Source organism: Mustela nigripes, chromosome 15 (assembly GCF_022355385.1).
Source record: "Mustela nigripes isolate SB6536 chromosome 15, MUSNIG.SB6536, whole genome shotgun sequence".
Lineage (NCBI taxonomy): Eukaryota > Metazoa > Chordata > Mammalia > Carnivora > Mustelidae > Mustela > Mustela nigripes.
Window position 1 is genome coordinate 30353271 of NC_081571.1, and position 18778 is coordinate 30372048.

Consider the following 18778-nt stretch of genomic DNA (forward strand, 5'->3'; position numbering starts at 1 on the left):
CCCAGTGCTAATTTTTGAAATGTAATTTAATCTTGGTTAGCAGAGTTTTTCTTACGTTGCTATTGCATTTGTGATCCATTTGGAAAATCCAGTAACAGAAGTTTTCTAAGGCCTGAGCAAGTATGAATTGACAACCACACTGGCCTTACCCTTGTGTATGCTGCAGCTTCTTTTTTTTTTTTTAAATTAAGATTTGTTTTATTTACTTATTTGAGAGAGTGAGAGCACACACATGCACGTTTGTGCAGAGGGGAGAGGAGAGAATCTAAGCAGAGGCCCCACTGAATGTAGAGCCCCACAAGGGGCTCGGGGCTTGATCTCACAACCCTGAGATCATGACCTGAGTGGAAATCAAGAGTCAGACGCTTAGCTGACTGAGCCACCCAGGTGCCCAATGCCGCAGTTTCTTTATAGAGCCTTTCAGTAATCTGTTGGTTGGTGAATGAACCAATGATAATCCATGGGCACTACTGGATTCGGAGCACCTTTATAGTCACCAGAGGAAGATTTAATTGTAGTTAGGAGAATAGTTTACACTGAAGTCTTACTGTATTCTTTTTATTATTATTATTGAAAATTGGTAATCCACAGAGGCTGGCTCTTAGCTAAATATTCCATTTATTGAAACATAGTGCACTCCTCAGGGATTCTTACTAAAAGATGCACAGTGTAGTTTATTTTTAATCCTTACGCTTATTTGAATAGTGAATTTATTATGTAGTCTCTCAAGGGTAAATTTTATCATGGAAGCTTGATGACACATTTTTCAAAACTATTTAATATAGTGTCCCAGAAAGAACTAAAGATTAAAAAAAGAGAGAGAAATGAAAAAGTGGAACTTTCAAGTTTCTGAATTTTTAACATACTGAAAAAAATAATATTAAGGTAGGAATTATCAGGGTCTTTTTTCTTTTAGAAACATAATGTAGTGTGTTGCAGGAAGCCTCATCTGAAGGTTACATTCAGGGCTGAGGCATGACATTGAATAATGTGTACAAACAGGTGTCCTGAAGTTAAGTGGAGTCAATACACAATTTCTCACTCTTCAGAAATAACTACTTTGCTGCCACATGAGTAACCTTTTTTTTTTTTTTTCAAATATCAAGCTTGAAATCACTTAATCAGGAATGTAAATTCGTTATATGCCTCAGTTACAAAAATGTTGATGGGATTGGCTATGGTATTGATTTGGGGGGAGGGGGTTGTTACAGAGTTACAACTGCTTTTTTTGTGTGTGTGTTTTTTTTTTTTTAATATAATGATATCACTGTCCTATTCCAGAAATGCAAAGAGCATTGTCTCTTCCTTGGCAGAAACAGTGGTCACTCGGCTCAGCCAAGAATAAGAGCTGTCAGCAGTGCCATTCCACAGGCTTCTAAGAAGAGCCCATGAAATAATGGATGGTGCACTTTCCTATATGTATTTATGTTCAGATAATTTATTTAAATAATGTTGCTGGCACATGCTTTATAGCTGCTTGCATTTTGCTACACAGATTTCCGCGTATCTTGCAGACTATGCAATTCATTTGGAAAATGTAATTTCCATCCCTGCATACTAATCGATTTCTTCACAAACACCTGCTATCAGTTATGATAATAAAAATGCCACTCTAAATTGAAAAAGGGCCAAATAGAGCTTCCTAAGGAAATGACTTAAGTGTCTTTGAATGCTACTAAATGTAGTAATGTGCTTATGTAGTGCCAACACTTTTTCCATCATTTGCATTTTCTGTAATTTTGCCCTATTACAGCATCCCTCTCAAACGATGCCTCACAGCCATTTCCTTGCGGATTGGTAAACTGAGTTGTCAGGGGTTGGGGTCTCTGGGTGTGGACAAGATCTGAAGTTGGGCCTCGTGATGTTAAAAAGCACGAGCGCACGCTCCTGCCCATATTTTGGGTCATTTCTGATTTTCTACGTCCCTGAAAACTGTAAAATTGGCTGCTCCTTGGTTTTGCACACACGTGGACACCAAATACAATTTCCTCCATTCGTTCTTTTCAGCCTCCAGTTCATTCCACGCACCATTGCCAAACCAATCTTACTAGATCACTGGTTTCATAGTGTCCTTTCACTGCCCAGGCACCTGGAGTGGTTCTCCGCTGGCTGCTGCACTGAATCGGGCCTGACTTCTGAGCCTCCACCCCCTCTCATCACCAAACCTGGCTCACCTTTCTCTCCCTGCCTGCAGACCAACACTTGCCTTGTGGATGGAGCTTCTCTCTTTCCTGCCCCAAATAGTCGCCTTCCCTGCCCTAAGTAGTAGCTCTCCCATTCTCCTGCCTGGGTTTTTGCTTAGGCTGAGACGTCCTTCCCAGATCCTCGGGCTTCCAGCCTCTGAAGCCCTCTTTTATTATTCTGATCTATGTCTTCCTTTCTCTTCCCGCAGCTCCTTAGGTCCTTGACACTAAGTTGCCCATTTATTTGTTCGGTCAGCCAACATTCATTAAGTTACTACTATATGCCAGGCATCGGTCTGAACCCTCTTCCCCAGAATGTGTTGGTTTCTTTACAAATGAATCAGTTTCTCATACTCTGAACTGCTTGAGAGAAGAGACCTATTCCGGCTCCTCCTTTTGTGATCCAAGATGCCCAGACAGGCCTGGGCACAGAGTCCGTATGCAATAAATGTTTGTTGACTAATTGCTCCCTGATGGTTTGAGGTAGGGAATTTTCTGGTTAATTGCATGTTCTATTTGATTAGTCTTTCCTGTGTACTATACATAATCATTTTGCAAAGCAGAATACCATAAACCACTCAACTATAAAGCTATTATTAATGTAATTTCATGTTTGATACTTGAGGAGAACATTCATAGGGATTTCAGAGCACCTCTGTGAAGATCAGTTGTCAGTGTACTGCAACGTGAAGTTAGAACACGCAGGGGGCTGACCTCCAGGCTGTCTGATTGGTTTTGGGAAGTGAGAGGTAGAGATGAGCACACACTGAGAACTGGCCGCACAGTAGGCCTCACATTCTGCCCTTACAGACTGGAAGCCACTTTTTTGAAGAAGTTTCTGTTAAGTATTGAAATTTCTCTTCCACTTTTATCTTGCTTACAACAGTAGAGCATGAATTTGCCGTGGGAGGGGGAGAAAGTGTGGGATACTGGTAGGAGAGTGGAGGAGAAAATTCACAAGGAGTTTCAAATTAGTAAGAACTAAACACACCCAGACTGGCAGAACAGCCCAGTGACTTGAAAACTGTTTGTGCTACTTTTTTTTTTTTTTTTAAGATTATTTATTTTAGAGAGAGAGAGAGAATGAGCTGGGGTCGGAGCAGAGAAAGAGAATCTTTGACTCCCCACTGAGCAAGCAGCAGCCTGACGTGGGGCTCGATCCCACAATCCATGAGATTATGGCCCAAGCTGAAACCGAGAGTCAGACATTTAACCAACTAAGCCACCCAGGTGCCCCAAGACTATTCCTGCTACTTACTTTGTGGGATGAGAAGAATTCTCTAACTTCTCTGTGCCTCACCTCTTTCACCTGTAAAGAGGGGGATTAAGAGCAGACTTGATGGGGGGGGTGGGTGCGGAATAGGGACTTAGTCCAAACAAAGCCCTAGGTTCAGGGCCTGTCACTTGGTACGTGTCCAGCCGACGGTTCTCATCACTGGAGAGGCCAAAAAGCCCTAAGCTGGAAACCATCTTCAGTGTCGTTCGTACCATGCACTCTTTCTTCTTCAGTCTCTGCTGTTTCCAAAGCTCTGAGGTGTGGAGGACCCTGTGTTAATAGTCTCTCTCTCTTGGTAAGATGGAGATGTGCGTGAGGTCCAAGTCCACATCTGGGAATTTTAGGTTTCAAGAATGGGTATTTGAGTAACCACTCAGCCTTGTAGGGGCTCAGAGTTTTAATGTGTGAAACAAATGGAACCAGGTTACCCTTCTGACAGGAGTGAGCAAATAAGCTGTCTGATGTGTCCCAGCCACTGTGAGGGAGGAAAGACGTGCCTGTCAATTCCTCCCTCCCTGGGAGCGCTGCCGCAGGACTCCACCTGTGGAATGGCTGATTGCTGGAGAGAAAGTGGCCCCCGAGCCGCCTAGCCAGGCTGCAGAAACGGGACAGTAAAGGGGTGGGTGTGATTGCTGCTTGGAATTGTCAATGCTGTCGCCACTTAGCCACCATCCGGACTTCTTAGAGCCTTGGACTGGGAGAGAGGTCAAGAGATGGGCCTTTGGAAGGAATTATTCCTGTGCCCCCAGGAAACATTCCTCCATACAACAAGACAAATAGAATAGATAAAAATCCCCAAGTTGGTCATGCCCACCAACTGCAAACTAAAGAGCCCTGGGGCAAGGCCTTTGGGGATGTCTCTGAGCTGGGGCTAATGGTAAGAATTGGGGTGAGTGACTGCTCCTCCCACAACCCCCCACAACCCCCCCCACCCCACCCCACCCCCCATCAAAGCAGGAAGGTGACTGACTTAAGCTCACTCTGTGTTGCAGCCCTGGCCGCTCAGGCCTACGCCCTCAAGGAGGAGAACGACAGTCTCCGTTGGCAGCTGGATGCCTACAGGAACGAGGTAGAGCTGCTCAAACAAGAGAAGGAACAACTTTTTCGAACAGAGGAAACTGTCACCAAGGACCAGCAGCTCCAGTTCCTGCAGCAGACCATGCAAGGCATGCAGCAGGTACCAGGCCCAGATTTCGTTCTCTTTGGTCTGAGGGAGAGGGACGTGTGTGTTAAGTGGAAGAAAAATGGCAGCCATTTGCCGGGAAAGGTGAAGGAAAAGAAAGGACAACTGGACACTGAGTCACAAGGAAAGTGCTAGTGGGTGTTGGAGCAGAATGTGGAGAAACAGCAAAGCTAAAGAATTATGTTGAAGAAATATGCCCTTGAGGTTGGAATCTAAGCGAGAGAATGGAGGAGGTGGAGGGGTTTGTGGCTGGAATTCAGCCTCGTGGCAAATGGTCAGAAAATCCTTACGGATCATGACGAGGGTGTTTTGTCCTTGAGAACTTCTAAGTTGAAAGCATGCCAACAGATTTTACAAAGGCATGGTGAGCTTGTTTCCAAGCTCCATGTAAATGTAAACGCTATTGTTTTCACTCCTTCTGGATTATAGGGAGGATATAGTTGGGTCTCATGAACATGCTACTGTGCAGTTAAGATGTTTATTGATGGAGTGGCTGAAGCACCAGAGTGGGCAATTTTGGGAACAGGGTGGTATCTGTGTTTTTGCGAAGGAGCGCCAGACTTTAGCCTCCCACACTGAAGCTAAAGATGTGTCTGTGGAAGTTGTTAGGAAGAGATAGGAGTCACTGGGCAATGGAGGAGGGAGAAGGAGCACAGATTGTGGGGGGTGAGAGGTTGAGGGGATGGGAGACCCCAGCACAGCAGATGGAGAATAGAATCAAAGATTCATAGCAGGATCGAGGTCTGAAAAATCTCAAGTGACTTGTGACAGAATTCTAGTGTTTGAGCCTTCAAGTTGCTATGGAACAATACGGCACAAATTTTTGTCACACATAGGTATCCTGTATTACCCCTCAGAATGTACAAACCTAACCACTCTTTTCTGGGGGGAAAAACTGTTTTTATTTAAACAGGGAAATGTAAATAGAATGATGGGCAACCAAACTATATAGTAAGTAGGATATTGTTTTAATTCCCCTGCTCTCCAAGATCAGGAGCACGAATTGCCTACAGAAGTGTCTTAATGATTAGAAGTAGCTGCTATAGAAACATTGGCCAAACAGGGAAAAATAATTTAGAGGAAAGGGTATAAAAAAAAGATGTGCAGACTGGGATAGAAACAAGTTAATGACTAAGTCACAGAAATTATGTCTTAAACATCTCCTGCCATTTTAAAGCCATTTTTGAGTCTTGGCTTTGAGTCCTAACTGGTTGATGTTTCACAGTGTGTGTTAGGCAAATCAGTGCAATTCGGAGGTCAGTGCTCGCCAGGAAAATGTCATTACAGTCGCTGCTCAGGTCCCTGCGCTTGGAAATGGGTGTAACAGCTCCTGTGCGAGGCTCCCGGGGTTGTACGCATGTCCCGACACTGGGTGTGCCTCGACGCCCCTGCCAGGAGAGCCTGTCAATTCCCCCAGAGTCAGCTATGCCAGGCCGAGACCACGGCTACCATCTCACACCTCATGCAAAGGGCCCTCTTTTCCTCTAGGAAAGTTTGCCTCAGTTGATAAAACTGTTATGATGCTCAAAGACTCATGTCTGAAGGCAGTCTGAGGAGATAGGGGGGAGCTCGTCAGTCAGGGAGAAGCATGCTGGGGAGTCAGTGCTGGGTCCTGGGAGCCTGGTCCACACAGGAGCCAAGGCAAAGGTCACCACAGAGCTGCAGCCCCTTAGAGGAAGTAAGTGTTCGGCTATTGCAGCCTCTGAGACATTGACAGAATCTTCTTGTCAATAGGAAGGGTACTTCAGTTTTGTTTTGTGGGATTTGGTTTCATAGGGTTTGGTTTGAACAATGGAAATGTGTCGTCTGAGTTCTGGAGGTAAGAAGTGCCAGATCCAGGTGGCGGCTGGCGTGGTTCTGCTGAGGGCTGCTCCCCATTCTGTCCCCTAGCTTCCGGTGCTTTGCTGGCAGTCTTTGGTGGTCTTTGGTTTGTAGACACATCACCCTGCTTTCTGACTTCATTTCTTGCTGTGCATGCCAGCATCCACATTCCTGCTTTTTCTAAGGACACGATTTGTATAGGACCGAGGGGCCTGTGCTGTTCTAGTGTGACCTCATCTGAACTGATCAGACCTGTAATGACTTTTTTCCAAATAACATCACATTCTGAGGCACAGGGGGCTAGGATTTGAAAATGGAAATTTTGAGGGGACATAATTCAATCACTAATAGCCACATGGTAGGCAAATACACCTATTGAATGTCAGAATAATGGACACAAGCACAGAAGAAGGACTAACGTGGAGCCTGTGGGAGCTCTGGATTCTTGGACCATAGATAGGAAGCCAACATCCTAGAGGTATGTGTAGCTCCTTCTAGTAATGTGGGAAGCACTCCCTCAGTGACAAAAACTATGATTTTCATTTTAGTGGCTATTAGGTGGCTGCATGGCAGTCTTTCTGGCAACACAACTTTAATAATGTTCAAAAATATGTGCTTTTTCGGAGTCAATTTCTACCTTTATATCATTCTGAATAAATGACCATATCATGCTAATTTGAGCCCTACCACAAAGGATTCTGCTGATTTTTAAATTTCCTCTCGGTCTACCCACTATCCACTTTCTTAATTAGAAAACCATGATCTCACAGGAAAGTCAACAGCTAGAGGACAGGTTAGCCTCCCACACATTGTTGTTTCAGGAATTGATCTATGGGAAATTATTTCTGTAACAAATAAAAGAAAATACAGTCTTCACAGCTTTTAAACTAGCCGGCCATTTTTAGAATTGCCCTCAAGTTTAGTCAAAAAGTTTTTATCCTTTCTTCTTTTAGTTTTTTAAAGATATTTTCACTGACATCATAGTTTCTCTTATGTTCATGAAGAAAATGTTATGGGCAGGGTTGCTAAGGCTAAAAACCCTTGGGTGACTTTGGTTGTTTCTGAGTCTACCCCAATATTACATGTGAGTCACCATTTAATATTAGAGATTTCACACAAAAGGAAATAATAGCTTGTATCCATGGTAACACTGTAGCCTTCACCTGATCTTAAGCTGGCAATGAAGTTAACCTGTGTCTGCCACAAGGAGAGTGAGGTTGTTGGCTTTCATTTGTATCTTTACGTATATAAAGAAAGGATATACCTATCTTAAACTCTCATTTATCTTCCAATTATCACACTGAATTTATTGAGGCAAAATTTACATATAATAAAAATATTCTTGTTAGGGCTGCAGTTCCATGAATTTTGACGAATTGATACCCTCATGAAACCACTACCACAATCAATATATAAAATTGTTCTATCACCCCCCCCCCCAAAAATTCCCCTATCCCCCTTTTTAGTCAACCCAATTCCCAGCAACCACAGGTTTGTTTTCTACCTTTCATGGTTTTGCCTTTCCCAGAATGTTCTATAAGTGCAAGTATATAGAATGAAGAACTTTCGAGTCTGGCTTCGCTCAGCTAGCACAATGATTTAGAGATTCCTGCACATGGCCTAGCCATATGTATCAGTAGTTCATACTGATCAGACTACTGATAGTAGTTTTGACTAAATAGTAGTAAAGAAGAGCCATAATTTGTTTATCTATTCACCAGTTAATGGACGTATGGGTGGTTTCCTCTTTGGGGCTACGATGAATAAATGTGTTGCAAACATTCACTTACAAACTTTTTGTTTGGAATAAATTTTCATTCCACTTTGGTAAATACCTAGAACTAGAACTGCTGGGTCATATGGAAAGTATGCTTAACTTTTTTAAGAAATGGCTGGACTGTTTCCCAAAGTGTCTGTACCATCGTGCATTCCCTTGGAATACAGGAAAATTCCAGTCGTTCTGCATACTTGCAGTCAGTGCTTGGTAAGGTCGGTCTGTTTTGTTTTGTTTTATCTTTTTTAACCACTATAGTAAGGGTAGAGTATCTCAGTATGATTTTAGCCACACCTAAATTTAAACAATACTTGGATTTTCATTTGTGAGCATAGGCTAATATATTATATTTTAAAATAACCAATTGAAAAATCAATTCCTTTTGAAACCTTTTGTAAATCATATTGACAGGACTGGTGAATATTCACATAACAACAGAATCCCATTATAAGCTGCTGATCATAAAACTGTGTGTGACTGATGATGATTATGTCAGAAGAGTCCCTCATAAATACTTTGAGCCAATGCTTTTTAATAGTGTTAGCAAATGTCATTTGAAGACCAGCTGTCTTTAGGCCAGTAAACCATGGCCCATGTAGAGCAGTGGGTTTCTAACACTCTTGGCTTGACATTAGTTAAAGACCAGGGCTAGTCAGCTGTCTTGACAACTTTTATTTAGCAAGATCAGGACAAACCTGGGAAAAAGAGGATTATTATAATTGACAGCATTTATGCTGGAAAAGGAATATTTGTATGAATTTTCTCTATATGTATTATAAACTCACTAATCTAAACTAATTTTAAAGAAGGAGACTGAGACATATAATACTATTATTTTCCTAAAATATATAGTAACCCCAGGTAGTTTGCCAAATGTCACTCAAGAACTGGTCCTTTGGGGGCAGTTATTAAGAAATAAAAGAAAGTTGTTAAAATGACATCGATGAGTATATCTGACCACTTAAGTAAAGCATCTCTTCTGAATCCTCTCTAAACTACTCAGTTGCTTTGTAAGTACTTTTTAAAAGAGATAATGAGGGGCATCTGGGTAACTCAGTCGGTTTGGTGGCTGATTCTTGATTTTGGCTCAAGTCATGATCTCAGGGCCCTGGGATAGAGCCCCATGTTGGGCTCTGTGCTCAGCAGGGAGTCTGCTTGAGGACTCTGTCTCCCTCTGCACCTCCCCCAGTTAGCTCACTCCCTCTCTCTGAAATAAATAAATAAATAAATGTAAACATAAGCAAATGTAAATAAAAGAGACCATGAAATTTTGTGCTCATTTCCACTCCCATGTTCCCACATAGTGAAGTCTCGTGCACACAGGTCAAAGCCAGGATGAGGATTGTGGCAGCAGGAGTGGTGCTATTGGTGGCGGTGATGGTGGCTGTGGGGCTGAAGGCAGCTGCTGTGGGGAAGGTGGTATTTTTGACTATTAGAAAATCTTAGGGAAAGACAGGTAAAATGAGCATATTCCAGAAATTTTCAGAGGATTTAAAACAAAAAGTTTTTTTCTGAAACATAAAATGCACTTCCCTTAAAAATTACAAAAATCATCTGAAGCCCAGCAGGCCCGCTGCTCCCAGCAGGCTTCAAGAGTGCTGGGAGAAGGTGCTGGGAAGAGCCTGGGGAAGGTTTTATAGGCAAAGAACACAGACAGATGTAGTAGGCGTTTGCCATGGGAGTTTCTCTCTTTCTTGGATAATTTTTCACTTTTGTTTTCAGTTTCTATTTTCTTTCTGAAATGCCCACCAGTCAGATAACAGACCTTTACCAGGCTGATGCTAATGTGCCCGTTACCCATTTTTCTCCTGTTATCTGTTTAAACTGTATCCTTGCCACTGAAGGTTCTGTTTGATCATCGTGTTATTTCCAAGCGTTATTTTTTGTCTTCGATTATTTTCTCTTTGTACACGTTTATTTTTTTGGTTTCAATATCTTCTCAAATCTTTTTGAGAATACTAATTAGAATACTTGAAATTCTGTTTGTTCCTGAGCCATTTCTATTTATTCCAGGATTGGGTCTTTGGTTTGGTGTCTCTGTCTGTCTTTTTGCTGCTGCAGGTTTCTTCTCGTGTGGTGGTGTTGGTTGGTTTGCTTCCATTTAGCAGCTGACTTCCCCCGGGAGCCATGGGGGCAGGCGTGTTCCCGGCTGGGCATACCCCGCTTACCCCTTACCCCTCAGCCCCCCAGCCATGGCTCCATGCGGTGGCGCTTTGATGGCCAGGCATCACTTGCAGGACATTTGGGGATCCCACAAATGCCAGAATCTGTCCCATATGAGAACTTCCTGGAAGTCTCTTCCCATTCTCTTCACTCTTTTAAGTTTACTCAACAACAGCCAGCTTAACTGAGTTTCTGGAGGAAGGAAAACCAAAGAGCAGACACCTGTTCTGTGTCTGACATCTTGGATATTCAAGAACCTGTTTCAGGGGCTTTGAACTTTAGTCCTCTGATGAATTCTCTATTTCTTTCTATCTTTATTTTTCTTTTCTTTTCTTTTCTTTTTAAGATTGTATTCATTTATTTGACAGAGAGAAAGAGCACGGCAGGGGGAGTGGCAAGCAGAGGGAGAAGGAGAAGCAGGTTCCGCACAGAGCAGGGAGCCCAATGCGATGCGGGCCTTGATCCCAGGATCCTGAGATCATGACCTGAGCCAAAGGCAGACACTTAACTGACTGACCCACCCAGGTGTCCCTGATGAATTCTTGGTTAAGGTGTGGGCCAGTGAGGTGGCCAGGGGGAAGGTACGGCAAATTATTCTGGCTGTCCTGAAATATATGAGGAAAGCGAGAAGTGCAAGCTTATCTTACAGATGTCTGGGAGGAGTTGGCATAGGGACTTAAGGCAGCATATTTGAAATGGAGTAAAGATAGCTGCTTCAGGACGAGGGGGCAGAATAACAAATTAGGAGGGTTGTTTAGGGTAGAGGAAAGGGAGACAAACTGGAAGAGGCTGAAATCTGGAATAACGATAGAGAAATGGTTATTTATCCACTCTGTTTTGGGGTTTTGTCCTGGAGGAATAAAAGCAGCAGGGAATTGAGAAAAGGACCTGATGGGATGAAGGGGGCCAAGCATCAGCTCACAGGGCTGTGCAGAGAGTAGAGAAGAAGAAGCTGTTCTGGAGGGAAGGAGAAGGATGTGCAGAGGTCACGGAAGAGACAGTGGGAAGAACAGTTCTTCTGTAGTTTAGAAAAAAAAAAAGGAAGAAGACAGAAATGTAAACATGGAAGAATGAGGAAAAGGGAAAAAGGTATTTTCTAAAAGAAGAAATTCAACATTTTTATAATGGTAAATTATATTTTAAGAACTTTTATGAAATATTTAGACAGGTGAACTAAGGGTTGATAAGTTTGGAATTTCAGCTACAATGTATTATGGGGATTCCTTCTCAGCAGGGTTTATGAACCTCAAAAATGTTCAGTTAGAAGGAAGAAATAGCACATACATCATGATCTGGTTGTTTACTCATTCAGGAAGAAGCCTGTAACAACATTATCAGAATATCTTTAATGTACAAAAACATCAGTACAGAAAATAATTTGGTATCACGGCATAGGGCAAGAAAAATCACATTATTTAGAAAAGAGGAAATCAAAATCACATTATTACAGTGTAGAGAAAAAGGCTTTCTTTCAGACTTTCATGTGTAGATAGTAAAACCTTTAATCTTAAAAAGTTCAAAAACTATGTGTGTACAAAAGCACAGACCGATCTGGACCCGAGACAACCAAGGGCTGCGGGGACACACCCTATGCTGGTCTGATTCTATTTCAGCTTCCTCACCGACATCTTTTTCTTTCTGAATAGAAAACAACTCCTAAGACATTGTCCACATTCATATTAAAAGTCTTTGACATTTTACTAGAATCAGAAAGTGTATAAAACATACACATCTCTCTCAGATGGTGTGGCTTTTAAAAGGTTTAAGGCCTGGACCTCAAGGTTCACCACAGCCAAATTTGGGGTCCACTATTGTCTTTTTTTTTTTTTTAACTTCAATTCCCCAGAGTGTGTACTTTCATTTTCTATCCATTTGTCACCGAGGTGTCTTGGGGTGATGCAGTATAATGGAGACAAGGACGATAATCCTCATTTATAATTCAATGTTCCCTTTCATGAGGCTCCTTAAAAGTGACAGGTGGCGCTCCCCCCAGCAGCATGTGTATTTTCTAGCATTTGCAGATTCAGTCCCAGGCACATCTGAATAGTGTGTACATCCCACTTCAGTGTGAGACCCTTAGAAGGTCATTAGGTACATTTGGAACCAGAAATAAAAACTGATTCACCAGGGTGCCTGGGTGGCTCAGTCAGTTAAGCATCTGCCTTCGGCTTGGGTCATTATCCCTGAGTCCTGGGATAGAGCCCCATGTCAGGCTCTCTACTCAGTGGGACACCGCTTCTCTCTTTTCCTGTCACTTTCCCCACTTGTGCTCTCTCTCTCTCTCTTTCTGACAAATAAATAAAATCTTTTAAAAAAAAAAAAAAAGTCGGGGGTACCTGGCTGGCTCAGTGGGTTAAGTGTTTGCCTTGGGCTCAGGTCATGATCTCAGGGTCCTTGGGATGGAGCCCTGTAGCAGGGAGCCTGCTTCTGTCTCATTGCATTATATGTGATATGCTGTAAGTTGCTTTCTCTCTCTCTTCCTGCCTCTCTGCCTACTTGTGATCTCTCTCTCTCTGTGTCAAATAAATAAATAAAATCTTAAAAAAAAAAAAAAAAGACGAAGAAAGAAAGCCATTCTGCGATTCTTGGCCCAGCACTTTCCATTACAGAGCCCTACCTGTTGGAAATGATCATACCTAACAGTCGCACCTGGGTTGGGAAGTTTTAAAAGCACATTCCCATTTGACTCTGGACAAGATTAAAAAAAAAAAAAAAAATGGGAAGCAACAATAAGGGAGGGGAAACCTCCCTGCATTTTTTCTTTTAGCAGTCTCAAACGAGGATGGGCCATGGGGTATCTTGCCATTCTCACGGGACAGAGACCATAAGATAAGGAAGGAGATCAGCTAGTTGCCTCTTTGCTAGCTGAGCATGCCAGGCTTTTGCACAAGGAAATGAAAACCCTGAACCGATAGAAGGAAACGTTGGCTCCTGTTTTCTGGGCCACTTGGCGTCGTCAGTCAGCCCGTCTGAACCTAAGGGTTCTTCCTACAGATGACAGGTGGTCCACCCTCAGTCAGAGGCTCTTGCAATCAAAGGAGATCAAGTCGGTGAACACAGTTTGGACAGCTATTACACGAAGCATGAATGCCCCATTGTACATAAAAATATGAAGAAATGTAGAGGTTTAAGAGAAGACCCAGGATTTGGAGAGCAAGTCTGGACAAATCAACAAGTGGGAGTTTGCTGATAGTGGGGGGGGGGGGGGCTTGTAGTTGCTCCTACACCCCTGTGCTGGCGAGGCCTGTCCCCAGGGCTAATTCACATCCCTGCCCCCAGGGCTCCCAGTGCACTAGCACTTGAACTCTGAGTGCTTACCTCAGCTTCTCATGGTGACAGAGAGATGTCCAGTGACTTGCCCAGGGTACAGAATGTTCCTGGCAGATTCAGAACACCAACCCAGGTCTGTCTGTCACAACCCCTGCATTCTATCTGTTCCAACAAAACTTCCCACAGGGTCCTCTGTAAGGGGTGCTCCAGACCTGTAGTCATCAGGAGAGCAGAAGAGCAGAAAGCTCGGCTCTTCCTGTGCTTGTCGATTGCTAGAAATATCACTGGCAAGAACCCGCTGCTTGTTTTCCGACTCAATCCTAGTCCCAGATTGGGTCTTCCCATTAGCCGAATGAGAGCTAGCAAAAAGAAAATAACATACATGTGGCTTTTATTTATTAAATGTGAACTTGGAAAATAAATCTCTTCACTTCAGGGAAGGAAAAAAGCAGCCCTAATAAAATTTAACTATGGGAGGCTTCATCTCATAATTAGTTACCCTGCTCTTCCATTAATTAATGTGATCATCAAATGCATCCTCATTAGTAATCATCCCTTCTAAAAATAATGAGGCTAGCAGCCGAATCAATGGAGGAGCCAGGGGTAGAAATAATGACATTACCCTGCAGACCATTAAAATCGTTTGGCTTCTACCTTTGACTGCTTTCCCGGACATCTGCTGCGGGAACTAGCTGATCTCCCCAAGACTTGTAGCCATTCCCAGGCTAAAGCAACTCTGCTTTCCCACCACTGTCAGCTGCAGTCCTCGGATGACCTTCGAACGACCCTCCCTTCCGCCACCTCCTTTGGAAATTGCCTCCTGACTTCAAGGCCCTAGCACACCAAGAATACCAGATTTATAGCGAAATGGATCTTTTCTTAAATGTAGTAAATCAAAACAGGCCTCGGCGCCAGACACGCACTGGCCTTTCCCTCCGTCCGATCTTTGTCGTCTCTCCCTCCAGCCATGGACGCTGAAATGAATCCCTGTGCTCTGGCCTTGACTTCTCTCTGAAGCCTGCCAGCACGCAGAGTCAGCCTTCTGCCCGCGGCGGCCGGAATCCGGCCGGCACATACTGCTGCCTCTGTACAGCAGGTGTCGTGCTCCCGGCCAGACTGCTGTCATTACTAGCTCTCACACTGGGCTGCACGGGGAGGAAACTGGCCTGGGGGCTTTCTCTGTGCAGCTGGTGAGAAGAGGAAACAGGAGGGTGGAAGACCAGCCAATCATCTCCTCCTCCTCTTCCTCCTCCCCCTCCCCCGCTCCTCCTCATCCTCTCCCCTTCTCCCCTTCCCTTCCCCCTCCTCCTCCTCCTCCTGGAAAAGGAGCACCCATGGAGCCAATGCAGGGAGAACCCTGGTGGACGCGACAACAGGACGCGGCGGAGACCAAGAAGGAAGGAGAGGAATGAGTCCGGGGGTGGGCGGGATCCTCTTTAGGAAGATGAATGTGGGTGGGAGTTGCAGTTCTTCTGGGTCTGGGTTTGTCATTTTAATTTTTGTTTTATTTTCCTTTTCACAAAAGAATACGGGCTCCGTGCAGCAAACTTGGAAACCTAAAAGAAGCCTATAAAGGAGACAGCATTCCTCACGGCCCCTCCCAGATGCAACAGTTGTTAACCATTTCCTTATATCCTCTCAGGCTTCCTCTCTAAGGTGCACTGGCACAGCGAGGGGTCGTTGTGCCCCAGATCATGCCCACTGACCAGTGTGACAGCCACATTCACTCAGCTCACGTTTCTGGAATTGTCCCCCAAGGGTGCGATTGGGAATTCAGCTCTGAGATCTTAGATGGTTAGTTAAAGACTATGTTTTCTCCTCTGTTTAACAAAGCACCCTGAATAGTCATCAAGGGAGATGTAAACAAAGTTAGTGCCCAATCTGGCCCTCACTTGATAGACCACCGGCTTCATTCCCTCGATCACTGGCAAGACCCGGACTGCTCAGTTCTTATCTTGATGGCGAATCCTCAGGGTGCCGGTTACCTCTCCAGTTTTAGTACTCCAGGGTGTCTCTGCGCTGCCTCCTCTCTCCCTCCCTCTCCATCTCACATACACCCTCAGTAAACAGCGACAGCAGCTCTATTATTTTCTGGCCGTACTGGGAGGGTAGAAGAGCCGAGAGGCTATTTGAACTCGGGTTGTAGGTTTCCAAGGAAAGGTGTTACCAGTAGTGCTTATAAGTGAACGACGAGCAGAGTGACATTTCAGAGCTGTATTGTCACTTTTCTAATTCCTTTTGTTCTCTTGATTTATTCTGCTGCCCTCCTCCTTGCCTACACATGCCATCTCTGGCATCCGCCATCGCCCCCACCTTATTCATTGACACCTGCTATGGCTCCCGTATTCCGGTCAGAGGACTTGCATTAGCGATTGTGGGTGGGGGGCTCTTAAAGGTGTGTATTTTCACCCATGCTTTGCATTTGATCTTGAGTAAGTCCTTTCCTGAGCCCGTGTATTATACGCATTTCAATCATTTCAGCACAGACTGGTACTCTGCGATTTCGTCCTTCACTAGTTCTCTGCGCACCTTGTCTTCTTTTCTCCTGGGCTGGTATTTCTTCCCCCACGGTTTGTATCTCTTTATTTTTTGCTAAAGATTTTATTTATTTATTGGACAGAGGGAGCACATGAGTAGGGGGAAGGGCAAAGGGAGAGGGAGAGAGACTCTCAAGCACACTCCGCACTGAGTTTGGATCCTGACACAGGACGCGATCTCACAACCCTGAGATCATGACCTGAGCTGAAACCAAGAGACAGGCACTTAACCACCCCCAGTGGTTTGTAGGTCTTAAATTGTGCTACTCACAATGACCTCAGGAGGGTTTTGGTAATGACTTAACTGTAAAGTTTATTTAAAAAGCTGTGGTGCTGAGTTTCTCTTTACAAAATAATCCTCCCCGCCATAATCCTCCTGTTTGTCATTTGGGGAGAAGGAAAAGTGGGGGTGGGTTATAATGTAGTTTTCCTACTCTACACCTGATGATACGAGCTCTTCAGAGAATCGCCAGGTCACTGAAGGGGCACTCCCTGGTCCATGCCCTCCCCTGCGGGCCCTCGGGTCTTAGTCATCTTTTCTGCCCAGCTGGTAACTGACAGATTTTCTTTTAAGTCCACAATTTTCTGGCCATTTTTCATGCGAAATCCATGCTTTGCTTTGGCTATGGGGGCCACACACACTAAAAAATAAAAAAGCAAGGTAGAATAAAATGATAATGGAAATTCTGTTTTGTATATAAAATCTGGGCTGGATATATGGTCTCAGTTTTACCACTGTTGTTATAGCAAAAGAACCAAAAAATACAGAATATTAAGACCAGGAAAGGCATTGATGATTCCCTAATCCAGCATTACTTCCTAGTTATAATCAAATGGAGACGTTAAGTCACTGAGTTAAGTGCCCCACGGCACTGTGTCCCCTCCACTGCCCAGGGCTCCCAGTTTCCTGTTCTCGGGTCCTCACTCTGCCTCCCCCTACTTGACTTGCATTCTGAGAACCTTTTCCTTACACACTCATTTGTATCTCTCTGTCTCCCATGCCTATGAAAAATGAGTTGAGGCACAGGGGCCATTTTCCCCCGACGGGTTAAATGAGTATTCATTTCTTTTTTCTTCTGACATCACAGTTGAAACTAACACTAGCGCCTGAGACCAGTCTCTTAGGGCTAATGTAGTTGTTCGTATCCAAACACTATCTGAATAAATGAATGAAGAAAATAACAAATTGTTGAGTCACCGCACACAATTTATTGTGTGACAGAAAACTCTCAACCAGCTTCCCTCTTTCCTCATCTCTGCTGTATTCCCTAGGCATGCCCAAACAAGTAATAATCTCATCTCACTGACTGGATAGAACTGGCCTTCTGAGAAGTCCTGGTTGACATATTAGCATTGATCAAGTCCTTCTGTCTTCAGAGGTCATAAATGCTCTCTGCTGGCACGGCAGGTCCCTGGGGGTAGGGGTACTAGTTCCTGACCTTCTCAGCATGGCCAGTGAGGCTCTGGGCTCCCAGAGATGGCCCCAGCCTCAGGCAGTAAGCTCGGAGTTTCCACTCACGCTGACTGCATGTGCGTGCAGTCCCAAATGTTTCTGTGAAGAAAACATCTTTCTATGGTCCAAAAGCTCTCACAGCTTTAATGGGTCCTAAGAGATGACATTTTTATTTGTACCATGCTTATTAAGGAACCAGGGATTAGAAACCATAGGGAAGAAGCCTCCAAACCAGAAGTTCTTAACATATTTCTTCCTAATGTTGAAGGTGACATTATGTGACAAATTGAGACTGGAACGACAATGGGGAACAAGCCCACCCCACTCTATTGTAAAAAACCCTAAAATAGTCAGGAAATAAGGACATTTTTCTAAACAGCTCTGCTGTTCCCTCCCTCTTGCTGTAGCTGCCAATGTTTTCAGTCTACAAAGCATTTCCATACCACTCAGCCCGTATAGGCTTGGGACGTGAATGCAAAACTGTACTTTTCAAATATACCTGGAACATTTACAAAGTGCATCTTTTTTTTTTAATATTTGAATCAACAGCACTTTATTTATTAAGTAGTGGCACATACTGTTGAAAAAGACTTCTTTAAATAAGTTTCATTTAGCTAAATGCAAGAAAAGCAAAATCAAATATGCATCTTATACTACATATTATTTTTTACAAAGCTTTTTAAAATTGCAATAGCTTTTGTTTTTTAATTTAATTTTATTTTTTCAGTGTTCCAAGATTCAATTGTTTATGCACCATACCCAGTGCTCCATGCAATACATGCCCTCCTTAATACCCACCACCAGGCTAACCCATCCCCCTCTCCTCCAAAACCTCCAGTTTGTTTCTCAGAGTCCATAGTTTCTCATGGTTCATCTTCCCCTCTGATTTCCCCCAATTCGCTTTTCCTTTCTTCTCCCAATGTCCTCCATGTTATTCCTTATGCTCCAAAAGTAAGTGAAACCATATGATAATTGACTCTCTCTGCTTGACTTATTTCACTCAGCATAATATCCTCCAGTCCCATCCATGTTCATATAAACGTTGGGTATTCATCCTTTCTGATGGAGGCGTAATATTCCATTGTATATATAGACCACATCTTCTTTATCCATTCATC

General features: G+C 43.7%; 1 protein-coding gene across 6 annotated transcripts in view; it reads left to right on the forward strand.

Moving 5' to 3' along the window:
• ENOX1 (ecto-NOX disulfide-thiol exchanger 1) overlaps positions 1-18778 on the forward strand; it is a 561141-nt gene that overhangs the window by 454450 nt on the left and 87913 nt on the right. For all 6 annotated transcript variants that reach the window (XM_059377619.1, XM_059377624.1, XM_059377621.1 and 3 more), the window contains one exon: positions 4452-4636. In XM_059377619.1, the coding sequence (XP_059233602.1) occupies positions 4452-4636 (185 nt within the window). The remainder of the gene's footprint in view (positions 1-4451; positions 4637-18778) is intronic.